Source organism: Myotis lucifugus, unplaced genomic scaffold (genome assembly GCF_000147115.1).
Source record: "Myotis lucifugus unplaced genomic scaffold, Myoluc2.0 scaffold_1484, whole genome shotgun sequence".
Classification (NCBI taxonomy): domain Eukaryota; kingdom Metazoa; phylum Chordata; class Mammalia; order Chiroptera; family Vespertilionidae; genus Myotis; species Myotis lucifugus.
Genome location: NW_005872532.1, coordinates 13,173 through 28,241, shown reverse-complemented (window position 1 = coordinate 28,241; position 15,069 = coordinate 13,173). Strand labels below are relative to the sequence as shown.

Below are 15,069 nucleotides of genomic sequence, written 5' to 3'. Positions count from 1 at the left end.
TTGATATCCCTAAGGGAGTTGGTTTCAAGGTAAAGATCATCCTATTAGGGAGCTGTAAGTAAGGACATTGCCTCATGCAGGTGAGATATTTAGGTGGGGAACCCAACAGGAGAGAATAGAACCATAGCAACTCAGATAGATGCATGGAAAAGTAAATATCAGGGGGAAATGTTAAGCATGGTGGGGGCCTCAAGTATTTGAAGGATGAACAATTTGCGCTCAGATAGCAACACTGCTCTCTATGAGGCTGGGCTTCAGGTATTCATAGGGAAGGTCTAGCTGCTCATTCCGGGCCACGATTTCCTTTTCCAGGTTGTCCAGATCAGCCTGAAACTGCCTTAAAACAGCCTTGGGCTCAGGACCTGAGAAATACTCTTCTTGGTGATGCCCCAGTGGTACCTGGAGCAGAAAGAAAGGATCAATCATCTTCTAGTTCTAAGAAAAAGGGACCCAAACTCCAGTCCCTCACCCTAAAGTCTCCTTGTCAGTCATCAGTCCCCTCAAAGTGCCAGAGGTCCCCTCTCACCATGTCTCGCTGGGGCCGGCCAAGGAGCCATGTGACGGACATTTGAAGACAGCTTTGCCAGACATTAGGCAGTGAGCCCATCACTGTGTCCATTGTGACATCTTCCTTGGTGGTGGGTGGGGGCATCCGCATTGAGCATGGGGCATTAGGGACCCAAGCAAACCAGTCGAACTGGGGGAGGAAGAATCTGGAGTCACTCAGAAACTCTGATTCAGGACCCTAGACCCCAGCTCTCTCCCTCAAGTGTCCCCTAGACCAGAAGCTTTCTCTCACAGACCAGGCTTTCAGCTGTTCATACCTGGCCCGTGTTGACTGCTGCATGCTGGGCAGAGCATGTGAAGATGCACATGGTAAGGAAATGACAGAGCTGAGCCCGAGACTGGAAGGAGACAGGGAAACCTAGAGAAAAGAACAAAGCTTAGAAAGTGCAGTTCCAAAGGAGATAAGGAAATAAATGCTAATATCTTGACATATCCACAAATTAGAACTAGTTAATGTTCATTCATTCAAAAAGTAATGAACTAGTATGTACCAGACACTATGTAGGCATTGGGAATCTGTATGGGCAAAAGAGAATCTGTGTAGTGAAGAATGGTAATAAGCAGCATAACTAAGTAAAATTACACAGAGTTTGTTAGATAGTGAAAAGTATATAAGTAAGGCAGGAAAAGGAGATATGAGATATAAAAGGTGGGGTAGTTAATAATTTAGTCAATGAACCTGTCCTTGCTTTGCTGCTGATTAACTGCATTACCTTGGACTGACTGCTTTGCTTCTCTGGGCTGCTATTTAGTTTACTTTGAGAGTAGAGATAATGATAGTTACCTTATAAAGGATATGGTCCATGGAGATGGTCCATATAAACCCCTCAGCCCATTGTAGGTATGTTTATAAGGTGGGCAGGGCTGAGAGGCTGGTTGGTCAAATATCCAGTGTTCAAAAAGTGGTTAAAAGCAACAGGAAAGAGGTAGACAACCCAAAATAAAATGGTGCAAAAGAGGAACAGGCTCTGCACGAAGGAGTATATCCATATGGTTACTAAACCCAGGACAAGTTCCTCGGTTCTACCAGTCACTGAGAGAATACAACTTAAACTCAAATGTGAAAATACAACATATCCACAATGTGACCAAAGTATTTTTTTCAAATATTTGAGAAGATACTGACTATATCTCATACTCTGTAGAGGAAGAGTAAGTGTTTACAAGCACACTGGAAAACTGTCAGAAACCACTAAAACTGAACATACACATATCCTATGACCATCAATTTCACTTCTGGATACACACCAAACAGAATTGTACACACAACATTGTTCACAGCAGCAATGACATTAATCGCCTCAAAATGGAAACACCCCACATGCCCATCAATGGCAGAAAGGAAAAAATAAAGTCCATGATATTCACAAAATAGAATAATATACAATGAGAACAATGAACTACATGCTCCATTCACAGAAGCATGGGTAAATTTCAAACATATTTTGAGACATTAGTGAGTGCATGTTTGTATTTTCATTTGTGCAAAGTTCAAACAGGTAAAAGTAACCTACACAGTATGAAGTGGTTAATTTTTAATGGGCAAGGACTGGAATAGCATACAAGGGGCTTTCTGGGCAACGGGTAATGTTTTTTGTTCTTTGTGCTAATTATACAGGTATGTCACCTTACTAAAAGTTCAAGTTGTAGGCCAATGATTTATAATGTTAACTTTTCTCCATATTTGTTTTATTTTAATAAAATTCCTACTCTTCCCAAAAGTCAAAAGGTTGTGCTAGCTGGTTTGTTTCAGTGGACAGAGCATGGGTCCATGGACCAAATAGTCCTGGGTTCAATCCGTTCAAGGGCATGTACCTATGTTGCAGGCTTGATCCCTGCCCAGGTCAGGGTACTTGTGGGAGTCAACCAATTGGTGTGTCTCTCTCACAGGGATATTTCTCTTTCTGACTCTCTCTCCCTCCCATCCCCTTTCTCTAAAAGTCCATGGAAAAATATCCTCCAGTGAGGATTAGCAACAAAAACAAAAGAATACCAAAGTTTCTCTCCCTTTCCCATAAAGTAGTTTCAGGTGTCTGGGCTATAATGCAGAAAAAAGAGAAGTCATAGACTCATGTTGGAGCTGGAACACCATCAAATCCACTGTCCATTCCACTCAATTTACAGTTGAGATGCTGCTCAGGGAGTTTAAGGACCTGCTCACCTATTGCACTTGATGATCAAATTGGGGAGGTAAGTTTTTCGAGTGGGGCATATGATCACAATCATTTTACATTGATTGCTTTACACATGTGTCTACTTTTTACATTCAGTATTTCATTTGAGACAAGAGTTATATTCACTTCAGAGAAAAGATATTAAAAGTCAAAGAGATTAAATGGCTTTCTCAACAAATAGTTCTGGGAAGAGAAAATCTTAACACACTGCCTTTAATGAGGGTGATGAGAGAATGATTGTACAAAGAGAACCATGAACGCTGAGGGAGAACAATGTGAGTACAAGTGGTTAAATCTCACAGTCAAATATGTTTTACAAGTGCTCTGATGTGTATATTTCATGGGGCTAAGCATGAAAGATAATGAGAGGGACTTTTGGAGCATGTGGAGCCTGATGGCCAGAACTGGGACATACTACAGAGATTTTGGTCTTGAAGGGCTGTTGAGGTGCCGTTGGTGAATGGGAAAGGTACAGCCCTAGATACTTTGAGGTAAGGCTCCACTCTATGGTAGGTGTGTGGTTTACTGATGTTTGCATCCTCAGGGTGCAGTTATAGGTAATAGCTCTAAGCTATTGGCTAAAGTTATTGCATGGAGGGGGTAGATGGGATTCAAGGTATTGGTGTGAAGTGTGAAGGGGCAAGGAGCTAAAGGATGATTCAAAACAGTCCCAGCTGCTTATGTGTACTAGAGAGAAGAATATTAATCTGGGAAGAGCTCAAGAAATGCTATATCTTCATTATGGATAAAAAATGGGGTAGGGGACCTGAAGGTAGTTCACCAGTGAGGAGGTCACTTTTGCCTAAGGAACATGAGTCCCAAGGATCATGACACTGAGTTAGGGTTTAAGTCAAAACATATACAGTATTGAGACTACATTTAGAAATGACCTGGCACTATGGCAGGTGTGTGTGATGTCTGGATCCTCCCTGTATGCTGGTCAATAGAAGGAAGGAGAAAAAGGGAGGGAAAGCTAGGATGGGCTGTCATGGTCTTTGGAGGGAATAATCTTCCCATTTCTATCTTTAAGTAAGAAAATAGACAATGATTAGGAGAGAGCCTGTCAGGGCCTCGACAGATTTCTTACTGGCTGTGGTTCTGGCCTTATAATTCCCATTGGCAGGCGAGGGGCATCTATGTAAAAGCATGAGGGTCTCTGAGGAGGACAATCCTTGGGTTTCTAGAATTGTCCTGAATCTTAGGAGATGGGAATGGGATTCAGATGTTTCATGTGTGGAGGGTTGGGCATGATGAGGGGTTGGGGTCATGTCACAAGATGGGCAAGACTGAGAAGGGGTTCTCAACAGAGTGTCTAAGGAGTTCTCTTCTCTGGGGAGGGATCTCACCTCGGTCCTGGGCCTGGCACAGCCCCACCTCAGTGATCTCCCGACACCAGGCCTGCAGCTCAGGGTCCCCTCTCACGACATCATCCCCGTCATAGAAGAGGTAAATAATCCCTTCCACATACCTGCCAAGAGGAGAAGGGAGCTGAGCTTCTTGAGAGTAGAAGGCTGTAGCCTCTGACTGCTACTCCTTTTCTGTGGTCTTTATGCATCTGACTCTCACTCTATCTGGGGACAGATCTTACAAGACTTGCCTTTTGGGACATTCCCTAGTTCTTTCTACACACTAGTGTAGAAAGGAAGAACATGTGAATCATTAGTTTTAAGAATTCCGTACACATGGTTGATAGTCACTCTTTGTACCAAAATCCCCAATTGCACCAAATCTCTTGGTTTTACCCACCCACACAATTCTGCCTGCTTACTCTCTTTCAGTCTCCCCATTTGCAGACCCCACCCACTTTCTCCTCATTCTTCCTCATCATTCTCAGTATTGAGTCCTCTGCTTCTCCTGTCTGGACCTTATTGTTTCATGCTCCTTTTGTCCCATGCTGACCTCAGGCAAAAGCTCCATTTTCACTGACCCCAATGCCCCTTTTCTTGGTCACCTCCCACTCTCACCCACCGAGCAATGATCTCCCAAAGTTGTAAAGCATCATGGGCATAGAAGGCTCTTGGGATTCCCAACAGGCCCCGATCAGCCAGATCATCAGGAGGACAGAGCGAGCGGTAGGTCAGCTGAATCACAGCCCGTCGGATCAACTGCACATGGCCTCCTCCACCTGTGCTCACTACCTGTGCCAATAGATATGAGAGGTGATATGGGGAGAAACAGAGCTGGAGAACATGGCATAGTATATAAATCTGTCTTTCAGATTCAAAGACATTGGAATAAAGGGACAAGGCTTCTGGGCTTAAGGGTCAGGACCTTCACACAGGGGGCCCTGGAATCTTGAAAGTGACAGGAGGTCATGCAGAACTGGATGATTAGGTGTCACCACACTCCACCTCCTTACCTTATCAAACACACCTCCATCTGAGATGAGTTGGTTCCGTGCTCTGGTGTTGATGTCCATGGTGTAGCGTGTGTGTGGTATCAGGAGCTGGATGGAGAAGGTTGGAGGGGGTGGTTTATGGAGGAAATACTTGGGTTCTTCTTATTTAAAGAGTTGCACTCAGCATGGTGACTTTCTTTCATCTTGACACTTTCTTACCTGCTAGTGCTTTTGCAGGATGGTCTGCTTTTGCCTTTCTGTTCTCTTAGTCTCATATTCTCCTATTGCCGTGTGAGTTGAGCTTTGGAGTCAGACTGACCGGGATTTTTTGAAAAATTTATTTTTTTAATTAAATCTTTATTGTTCAGATTATTACAGTTGTTCCTCTTTTTCCCCCCATAGCTCCCTTCCACCTGTTTCCCACCCTCCCCTCCGCCCTCACCCCGCCCCACTGTCCTCATCCATAGGTGCACTATTTTTGTTCAGTCTCTTCCTGCATCCCCCACACCCCTTTCCCCCCCAAGAATAATCAGTCCACTCCCTTTCTATGCCCCTGATTCTATTATAATCACCAGTTTATTCTGTTCATCAGATTATTTATTCACTTGATTTTTAGATTTACTTGTTGATAGATGTGTATTTGTTGTTCATAGTTTGTATCTTTACCATTTTCTTCTTCTTCCTCTTCTTAAAGGATACCTTTCAGCATTTCATATAATAGTGGTTTGGTGGTGATGAACTCCTTTAGCTTTTTCTTATCTGTGAAGCTCTTTATCTGACCTTCAATTCTGAATGATAGCTTTGCTGGATAAAGTAATCTTGGTTGTAGGTTCTTGCTGTTCATCACTTTGAATATTTCTTGCCACTCCCTTCTGGCCTGCAAAGTTTCTGTTGAGAAATCAGCTGACAGTCATATGGGTACACCCTTGTAGGTAACTGACTTTCTTTCTCTTGCTGCTTTTAGGATTCTCTCTTTGTCTTTTGCTCTTGGCATTTTAATTATGATGTGTCTTGGTGTGGTCCTCTTTGGATTCCTTTTGTTTGGGGTTCTCTGTGCTTCCTGGACTTGTAAGTCTATTTCTTTCACCAGGTAGGGGAAGCTTTCTGTCATTATTTCTTCCAATAGGTTTTCAATATTTTGCTCTCTCTCTTCTTCTGGCACCCCTATAATTCAGATGTTGGTACGCTTGTAGCTGTCCCAGAGGCTCCTTACACTATCTTTGTATTTTTGGATTCTTTTTTTGTTTTGCTTTTCCGGTTGGGTGTTTTTTGCTTCTTCGCATTACAAATCTTTGACTTGATTCTTGCAATCCTCTAGTCTGCTGTTGGGAGTCTGTATATATTCTTTATTTCAGTCAGTGTATGATTAATTTCTAGTTGGTCCTTTATCACAACCTCAAGGGTCTCGTTAGATTTCTTGAGGGTCTCATTAAGTTTATTGGCGGTTTCTAGAAAATTCTTGAAAAACCTTAAAAATGTGGTTTTGAACTCTATATCCAGTAGTTTGCTTTCCTCCATTTCTGTCATTTGTGTCCTGTTTCTTTGTCTCCACATTTTTTTATGCTTCGCTGTGTCGATAGAGTGGCTTTCTGTACTAGGTGTCCTATAGGGCCCAGTGGCTCAGCCTCCTCAATTACCTGAGGTAGACACTCTTGGTGAACCCCCTTGTGGGCTTTGTGCACAGTCTTGTTGTAGTTAAGCCTTGATTGTTGTAGGTAACCCTGGGAGGGATTGACCCCCATGCCAATTGGCTGTGAGAATCAGCTGTGTCTGCAGTGGGAGAACTTCTGTGCTGGAGACACCCCTCCGGGGCAAGACTTGCTTCAATGGGGCTTTGGTGCTCACTGAGTCTGCCCCCTGAGTGTGTCCTTTATGAATCTGAGGAGCTGCAACCTGGATGGTCCCACTCTGACCACCAGGCACACTGGCTCCTGGATCTCTAAGGAGTTGCTAATCTAGCCTCTGCCTGAGGCTATCCAGCAGAAGCCAGCTGTGACACAATGCAAGTTGCCCTGGGGCCTTGGGCCAGCTGCAGTTTGTTAAGTAATTATCAGATTGCAAAGGGCCAGGCCTTTCATATGCAAAAGCCTCCGTGGCTCCACCCAGGGGATCAACAGGGTGGAGCGAGCAGTTATGGCTGCTCTCAGTGCTGCCCTCAGAGGCCCTGCTTCTCAGTGTCCCAGCAATCACTGCAAGCACCCCCAAGAGAAAGCTGCCCTCGAGTTCCGACCGATGCCAGACAGTCCAGTTTCTCCAGTATGAGTCTGGGTCCCCAGAGACTAGCCCAGTACTGGAGCTCGGAGCTTGAGACTCCCTCCCGATTGAAAAAGACAATTGTGTCCTCAGCCGCCAACCCTCTCCGCATGCGCCTTGTACCTCTGTATTTTACTTCCGCACCACATCTCCTCTGAGTCTCGGTATGCTTTTCTCTTTCCTTCTAGTTGTAGAATTTCCACTCAGCCAGCCTTCCTGTGGTTCTGGATGATGTCCGTTCCATCTTTTAGTTGTATTTTTGAAGTGGTTGTGCGAGGCAGCAATCTCCGGTGTTTACCTATGCCGCCATCTTGGTTTCTGGGGGATTTTAATATACACTTCACCACTTACTTTGATATTTGACCAAGATAATAAACCTCTAGGCGTCCATCTCTTTATCTCTTTACAGAGGATGACAATAGGGTCTCATCACAGGTGCTATGGTGATGCTTATGTGTATAATATGAGTGTTCAGTACATTACCTAGCACACAGACATCCTTGAACAGTAGCTGTTATCATTGCCTTTATTATTTCCACCTTGAGTATAAATGTCCTTTGGGAATCAGCCCTTTAACTTTGGATTTTTAAAAATAATTTTTTTTTTATCATTCATACCCTTACAGTTTAAACTGTGCTTTCTACTAATTTTCAAATCTGTTCCTTCAATTTCTAGTTGTTTTACTCTTGCATTTTTAAAATTTTGGGGTTAGGGGTGGGGTGTGTAAGGTACTTTCAGAATTAAATAACCATATTGATCTATATTCTTTATTAGCCAGGGGGCTGTTGTCAAACCTCTTCCCACCACCAATTAGGCATTTTTAATTTATCCTGCTTTCCCTTGGTCATTATAAAAAAACCATTTGATCATCATGTGCAGTTCCTTTTGTTCCAAACAATTTTGTTTTCATCCTGAGATGGAGGATTCATGCAATATTGTTATTTTTGTAAGTTGGTGATGCTGCAGAGAGGGAAGGACCCAACTGATATCATTGGTACCAACATATCAAGGCAACTCACACTGTTCTGAAACTTTAGAAAGATTCAAAAATATGCTGAGTGTCATAGAAAACCCAAAGTCTACATGAGGACAGAAGATACTAGAATACAAAGAAGTAATCAAAATAGCAAGAACTACTATTTTCGCAGCATTTATCCCCTTGTTCTGTTATCCCACATGAACTTCATGATGGAGCTCTTATTATCCCCATGCAGAAATGAGAACACTGAGCTCACATCTGGGAAGAACTGAGGCTAGAATTTAAGATTCATACACCAGCAGTCTGAATGCAGAGCCTGTGCAGGTAACCTTTGTGAAGTGGGAAGGCTTAGCCCTGCTGAGTGACTTGGTAACAACTCAGCTGTTTACCATGGGATGCAGTTGTTATGGCGAGGGAGACAGGTGTAGAGGGGGCTGTGAAAGGGGGATTTTGAAGTGTAAAAAATGGTTCAACCACTAAGATACACAGAAGATGGTGATGCAAAGGCATCATAATGTCAATCAAATCCAAGATAAAGGAATTCTGTTAGTCTCTACCATGTCTATGTTACTCTACAACCCTAAGGGGTCATTGCTTCTAATGGACAGGTTTGGGGATGAATGTGTGTCTCCTGGAAGAAGCACAATTCAGATATTCTACCTAGTATGTACTCATATATCTTGCTACCACTTCAAACTCCATGTACCTAAAACTGAGCATCTCATCATTCACCTCAAACTGGATTTTTTTGATTGTATTGTTTCTGACAATTGATCCTGATTTTAAACCTGTATGATTTTCCCTCCTGCTACTATACGTGAAGTGTCATCAAGATTTCAAAACCATTTTTAAGCAACCACAAGACTATTTTTGCTGTCTTCTGGATAGCAATAGATTCTAGGCTAACTGTTTTATAAAACCACAATATTTCTAGATCAGTTAAATAGTATCTACCTAGTTGGCTCCTAGTTGTTGCAGCAGCTCAGACCTCTGAGCTTTCTCTCCAATCTTGCACCCAGGCATGCTGCAACTACTATTTCCTCTCATCACAAGGTCTTTTTGCATTTTCCTTTCCATTGGTCTAACTACCATGCCACACACCTCTCATTGGCAGGTTAAATAACCTCTTGGGCTACTCTTTTATTCCTTTAATGTTCTATTTAGTGATTCCCAAATTGTGGTGGAACATTCTCCACCCAAAATATAGTGTTTATTGCTTTCTCTCTTGATTTCAAAGTTTATTTCTAGATACTGTTATCTAGTTATTTTTTATGTGTACCATTCGTCTTCCCAGCTAAATGCTAACTTTCTGAACATAGAGCAATACTTTTTGAAAATCAAATTATATTTTTACTGTACACCAGACTCTGCTGGAGAATATCAGAGCTGTCTTACAGTAAATGCCAAATATATGCTAAGTAACTTGACTTAATACAATAGCTGGCATCTCTCTGCATTTTTAAAAATAACTGCATGAAAATCTATGACAGTCTCAAAATAAAGATAATTTAAACATTAGAAATAAAGACACAGGCTCAAAATACTGACACTACTATCTCCTCTTCTCCATTCACAAATTCCTATAAAGATTTTTTTTTACAATATCATGGACATTTGCTCAATTAGAAAAAACCCTGTTAATATGTTCCCAACCAGATGGATTAGGCTTTATAAATCTGGGAGAATTGGTTTGTGTTTCCTTTCTCTGGGAAGTGAGAGAGATGGGACATGGAGGGTAGAGGATGTACCTTGAAGACAGGGTGTAATGCTGGGAGGCACCTCATGGTGGCCACAGCAAAGACCTCAGCCAGTAAGTGAGTGTTCAGCAAATGATATTGGAGCTCATGTAGATGGAAATCTGAACTTCGGACCCAGGTCTTTGCCAGGAGCCAGGCAAGTGGAGGATCTGAGGGCAGGAACAGCGGTGGGGTGGGGCAGCTGGGGCTGGGAGGCTGGATCTGCAATCAAGATAAATTAAGCATCCATTAACCTTATCAAATGTTATACAATATGCTTAGTATTCTGGGGGAAATACTGGTCACTAAGATTGTTTTCTACCAGAGGGTTACAATCTAGTAGAAGGAATGAGGACCCTTCCACTCATCCTTTCACTAGCTGTGGGGAAGTGTGAGTGCCTTACTGGCCAGTTTCAAAGCCAGAGGAATTGGAAAGAGGTGTCCAGTATGACTGAGAGAAACCTGATGAGGGTGTAAGTTAGGATGGTAGAATAGGAAGGAGAATCTGGATGTGTGAGATACATGACAGTTCTCATCTATTGATTGGTGAGACTCAAAGGTCAGAAAGAGATTGGTAGCCTTACGGTGAGAACCAACAGAGACCATTGTGAGTCTTAAAACGGCAATTTTGGGTGAGTATTGAGCAGGTTGCAAGGTTGAAAAGAGAGACGGGAGATGAGGATAGGTCTCACTGACTGAGGCAGGGGGGGGGGGGTGACAAGAACCAGCTGTCTTTGTCCCTTGGCAGAAGTTGGGGATGAAGACAGAGCAGTGTTAGAAGGAGGAAACCCATATCACCTCACCTGGATGACCAGGGGTAGCAGCTTCCCACTGGGTTCCATCTTCAGCATGACAAGGGGGGCAGCCAGGTACTGCTTCTCTCCTTGGATCACATTGGCTGGAATTCCATCCAGTAGGATGAAGTCAGCCTCAAACAGGGAACCGTTCTGAGGAACAGAGGACCATATCCACAGTTAGTTGAAAGCATACCTCCACAGGGCCAAAGAAAATGAGAAGAAACATAAAGACATTCACTCTCTTTTCTTGCCATTATCTTACATCAGTCCCAGAGTCCCAGTGGCAGAAGTGAAGGAAGCACTAGAGCATCAAGTTCAAGTTCTCTCATTTTACAGGGAGGGCTAAGACCCCATGAAAAGAGTCTTCCCTAGAGACATGTGGCTTGTCTACGTCAGAGGTAGTTTCAGAACTAGGTACTGTATGCCTGTTGATTCTGTACCACAGGTATGCCAAACTCTTCCCTTGTTAAGTTGCCCAAGTTCCTTTCCCTAATATCTCCTAATGGTCTACTTTATTGGCTGTATCAAGCCTGATGCTTTCCCCTACATACTAGTACTTTATCTCCTATAGGATTTCTAGCAGAGGACTCTGTATCCAAAGACAGTGGCTCATCACAGCCTCCCTTCCCTGACTCACCTTTGGTCCCTCCCCTTCACCACTTGAATTCCCCACACAGACAAGAAGAAGACAATAAAGTGGTTCTCAACCTTCCTAATGCCGCGACCCTTTAATATAGTTCCTCATGTTGTGGTGACCCCCAATTATTTTCATTGCTACTTCATAACTGTAATTTTGCTACTGTTATGAATCGTAATGTAAATATCTGATATGCAGGATGTATTTAGGTGACCCTTGTGAAAGGGTCGTTCGACCCCCAAAGGGGTCACGACCCACAGGTTGAGAACCACTGGGCTAGAGGCTGTACCTGGAGTTCTTTCTCCAACTGGGCCTGAAGCTCCTCCATCCCTGAGGGCATTACCAGTCGGGAGGGCAGAGAGGTGGAGCGTCTCAATAGCATGGGGTTGGCCCCATTGAGGAACTGGTAGCCAAAAAGCTCATCATCCTGCCAGCACTTTTGAACCTTCTCTGTGGGATTAGAGTGGAGGTTAGGAGGAGGATATTCACCACAACCCAATTTCCCTCTTCCCCAGACTCTAACCCAGGGATTTAGTAACATGGCTCCTCCATACCCAGTCCACATATTTTCACACCTGAGACATCTGTCAGATCCCCATGTATAAGTTCTTTTTTGGCAAGCAATTTTGGGGACTATGGAGTGTAACAGCTCAGTATCAGGGCCATCAAGGTGTTATGGAGACCTGGGGAAACCACTGACCAGCCAGGGCAGTCTTTTGTCCCCAGAATAATTCATCAAAATCTTCTAGGCTGTTCCAGGATCTCGGGAGGGCATAAACATATTTGAGGGCAATCTCCATAATCCTAGAACAGACATTAAGGATGAAACCATCAATTTACCAAATCCTTCCTGTTTCTGGATCCACCAGCCCCACTTCACTCTGACCATTTCCTCACCCTGTAATTGCTGTCCATTCATAGTCCAGCTTCTTCTTCTCGTGGAATCTCATATTTACAGGTAGATCGTCCTTACTGCCTGCAGCTATTGTCAGGGGTAGCCCTTCTTTCCAGGTGGCCCAGCTAGCAGATGGGGACAAAGGTAGATGAAGGGGATAGAAATCAGTGATGGAGGAAGTTGTCAGGGAAGGGGTTACAATTGGGAGGCTTCTAGTAGGGTGGTCACCAGTAGATTTGCTGTCTTTCCTCCAGTTCCTGTACTCGATGCTTCTGGAACACATCCCAGGTATTGTTTCCTGCCAGGCGGGCTGGGGAGACATTAAGGCAATTCTCCTCAATGCTTTCTCCAGTTTCATGCTATGCCCTGGCTTCTTCCAATCTCCTATTTCTTAGTTGCATGGTATCATACTCTTTTGCCATTTTTTTCTGGCTCTGTCTCCCTACTTAATTTACTAGTCATCCATCTTCACCCACTCCCCTTTCTTCATTTCACCAATCTCCAATCTCATATTTGTCCTGAGAGGAAAATCATTTTTGACACCCTAACATAACACCTCACTCTATCTATCTATCTATCTATCTATCTATCTATCTATCTTCTTCATTATCTATGAATTTCATTCTTAATCAGCTGAAATGTCAACATCTATCCTATGTTATCAAACATTCCTTTGTTAATTTCCCCTGTTTCAGACCTTCCCTATCCACACCTTAATCTGTTCTTCAAAAATGACATATTTCAAGTTAGGCACACTTACTAGTACATCCTCTGACCTCCCTCAACCTACTTCCACTGTCACCTGTTCCCTGGCATAAGGTATTCTATGTGCGCCAAACCAAGTAATGGATCCATGTTGCTACATTTACCTGGCTTCATCTCACCTGTCCTCAACTCCACATAGTTTATAGTTGGTAACCTGGCTTAACCCTGCCCTCATCGGTACTTACACTTACTTGTGCCTCAAAGACATTTAGTTCAGGCTTCCAGTCTTACCTGTCATGTCCCTCAATTGTCTCTTGTTCTTATTTCCTAAGGTAACAGATTCTGTTTGCCTCCTCATTCACTCTCACCCTGTCAGTGTGCTCCCTGCCCTCACAGTTGTCTTCCATGTTTTCACAGCCAAACCAGCTCTTCATGTCATATTGCTTGTTGCTCCCCGTCCCTGTCTCCTCTTGGGAATCACATGTGCTAGCCTCACCTGTCCCTGCCCTGCCATGTTCACAGTCAGGGAGAGGTCTCCTTGCCCCTTTACTTTGGCTCCTCTGTTTCCCATCATGGCTGCACCTCCCATTCTCTGTGCTCACCTTTTTGAGAGGTGGGATCGACACATCACTCATTTCCTTGTCCAGTCCCATTTCCAGTCCTTTTCATTCTATGTATACTGTCCCCCTCCATTCCTGTCTTGTCCATCTTTAACCTGCTGAGCATGTAACTTTTCAACCCCTCTAGGCACTTCCTCAGTGCTACCCCCTGTTTCCCCACCTCCAGTCATCCTTAGGTCCTGCACCCATTTCCCTGAGGCGGCCCCACACCTGTGCCCTCGGGCAGGGTCAGCACGCCCTCGCCCTGCACCCAGCGGTAGCAGGGGAAGGCGGCCTCCTGGCAGGGTTCAGGGCCCTGGACTGTGATGAGGTCGCAGAACCAGGCATCGTCCACGAGGGAGTGGTGTTTGCGTAACTTCACAAATTGCAGTGGCCCCAAGTCCTGGGGAACGTCCTGTTCGAACTCCTCCATCTGTGGGGACAGAACGCCGGTGAGACTTAGTAGCGGGGACCCGGGAGAGGACGTTTAACTGAGGGTTCCGGGTCCTTTGTGAAGTCCAGTTCCAAGGCCTCCAGGGACAGCATTGCCTCCTCACAACACCTACGGTGGTTCTCAGATGCCCCATTGCACCAGGAGGGTGAAGGACGCAGGCAAGGGCTGTGGTGTCTTGAACACTGAGCATCGTCACCTACACCCATGCACTAAGTGAGCTCGCACTGCGCCCACGCCTGAGCTCTCAGAGGACCCTTCCCCCTTTGAACAGAGATCCCCTATTGACACTGGGCTGGGGTCACTTGGGAAAGGAGTTGAGGCTGAGTGGGGGGCGGGGGCAGGGAGAAAGGGATTGAGTCCCTCCTGTGCCCTGGCTCTGACCCTCTCACCTATCCAGGCGCAGTTATCCCTTCTCACTGGAAGTCCCAGCCAGCATGGATGCTCCCTCACTGGCTCCAAGCTTCCTGTGTCCTGCCCGCCCTATGAGGCAAGTCCAGCCCCACAGGTTCTGAGTCCCCCCCTTCCCACTCTCACCTGGCCCCGCGCTGGCCGCAGCTGCAGCTGCAGCTCCGCCTCCCCGCGCTCCCCGACCAGCCACAGCTGCACGCGGTTGAAAGACCCAGAGAGGAGCCAGGCCCCGGTGGACACTTGGATGCGGTAGCGGCCCATGGCAGCAGGTGTGCTCTCCTGGGTGGCAGAGGTTCTGTTATTGGTACCAAAGATTCCGCGGCCAGGCTTGGTCCTGGGGCCTCAGGACAAGTCCAGGGCTTAATAAAGCAGCACTGTGTGTGCCAGCCCACTACAGGATTGGGCCCCACCCCAGACAAGCCAGAACCTGGGATTAGCCCAGAGCATGAGGGAAAGGCTGCTGCTCCTTTCAGCAAAGTGCTAAGAATGGGGCTTAGAGGAAGATGAGGACATATTGCCCCTGGGTG

The 15,069-nt window shown here is 45.0% G+C and overlaps 1 protein-coding gene across 1 annotated transcript; it reads right to left on the bottom strand.

Annotated features, from left to right (window-relative positions):
- Positions 1 to 219: 219 nt before the first annotated feature.
- On the bottom strand, positions 220 to 14,803 carry LOC102435623 (arachidonate 12-lipoxygenase, 12S-type). Its single transcript, XM_006107846.3, has 14 exons — positions 14,669 to 14,803; positions 13,912 to 14,113; positions 12,605 to 12,686; positions 12,379 to 12,501; positions 12,182 to 12,285; positions 11,771 to 11,931; positions 10,851 to 10,994; positions 10,060 to 10,269; positions 5,101 to 5,187; positions 4,710 to 4,879; positions 4,088 to 4,209; positions 825 to 925; positions 527 to 697; positions 220 to 399 (listed from the first exon to the last, which is right to left on the bottom strand). The coding sequence occupies exons 1-14, from the start codon at positions 14,801 to 14,803 to the stop codon at positions 220 to 222; spliced, it is 1,992 nt and encodes a 663-aa protein (XP_006107908.1).
- Between the last annotated feature and the right edge of the window lie 266 nt (positions 14,804 to 15,069).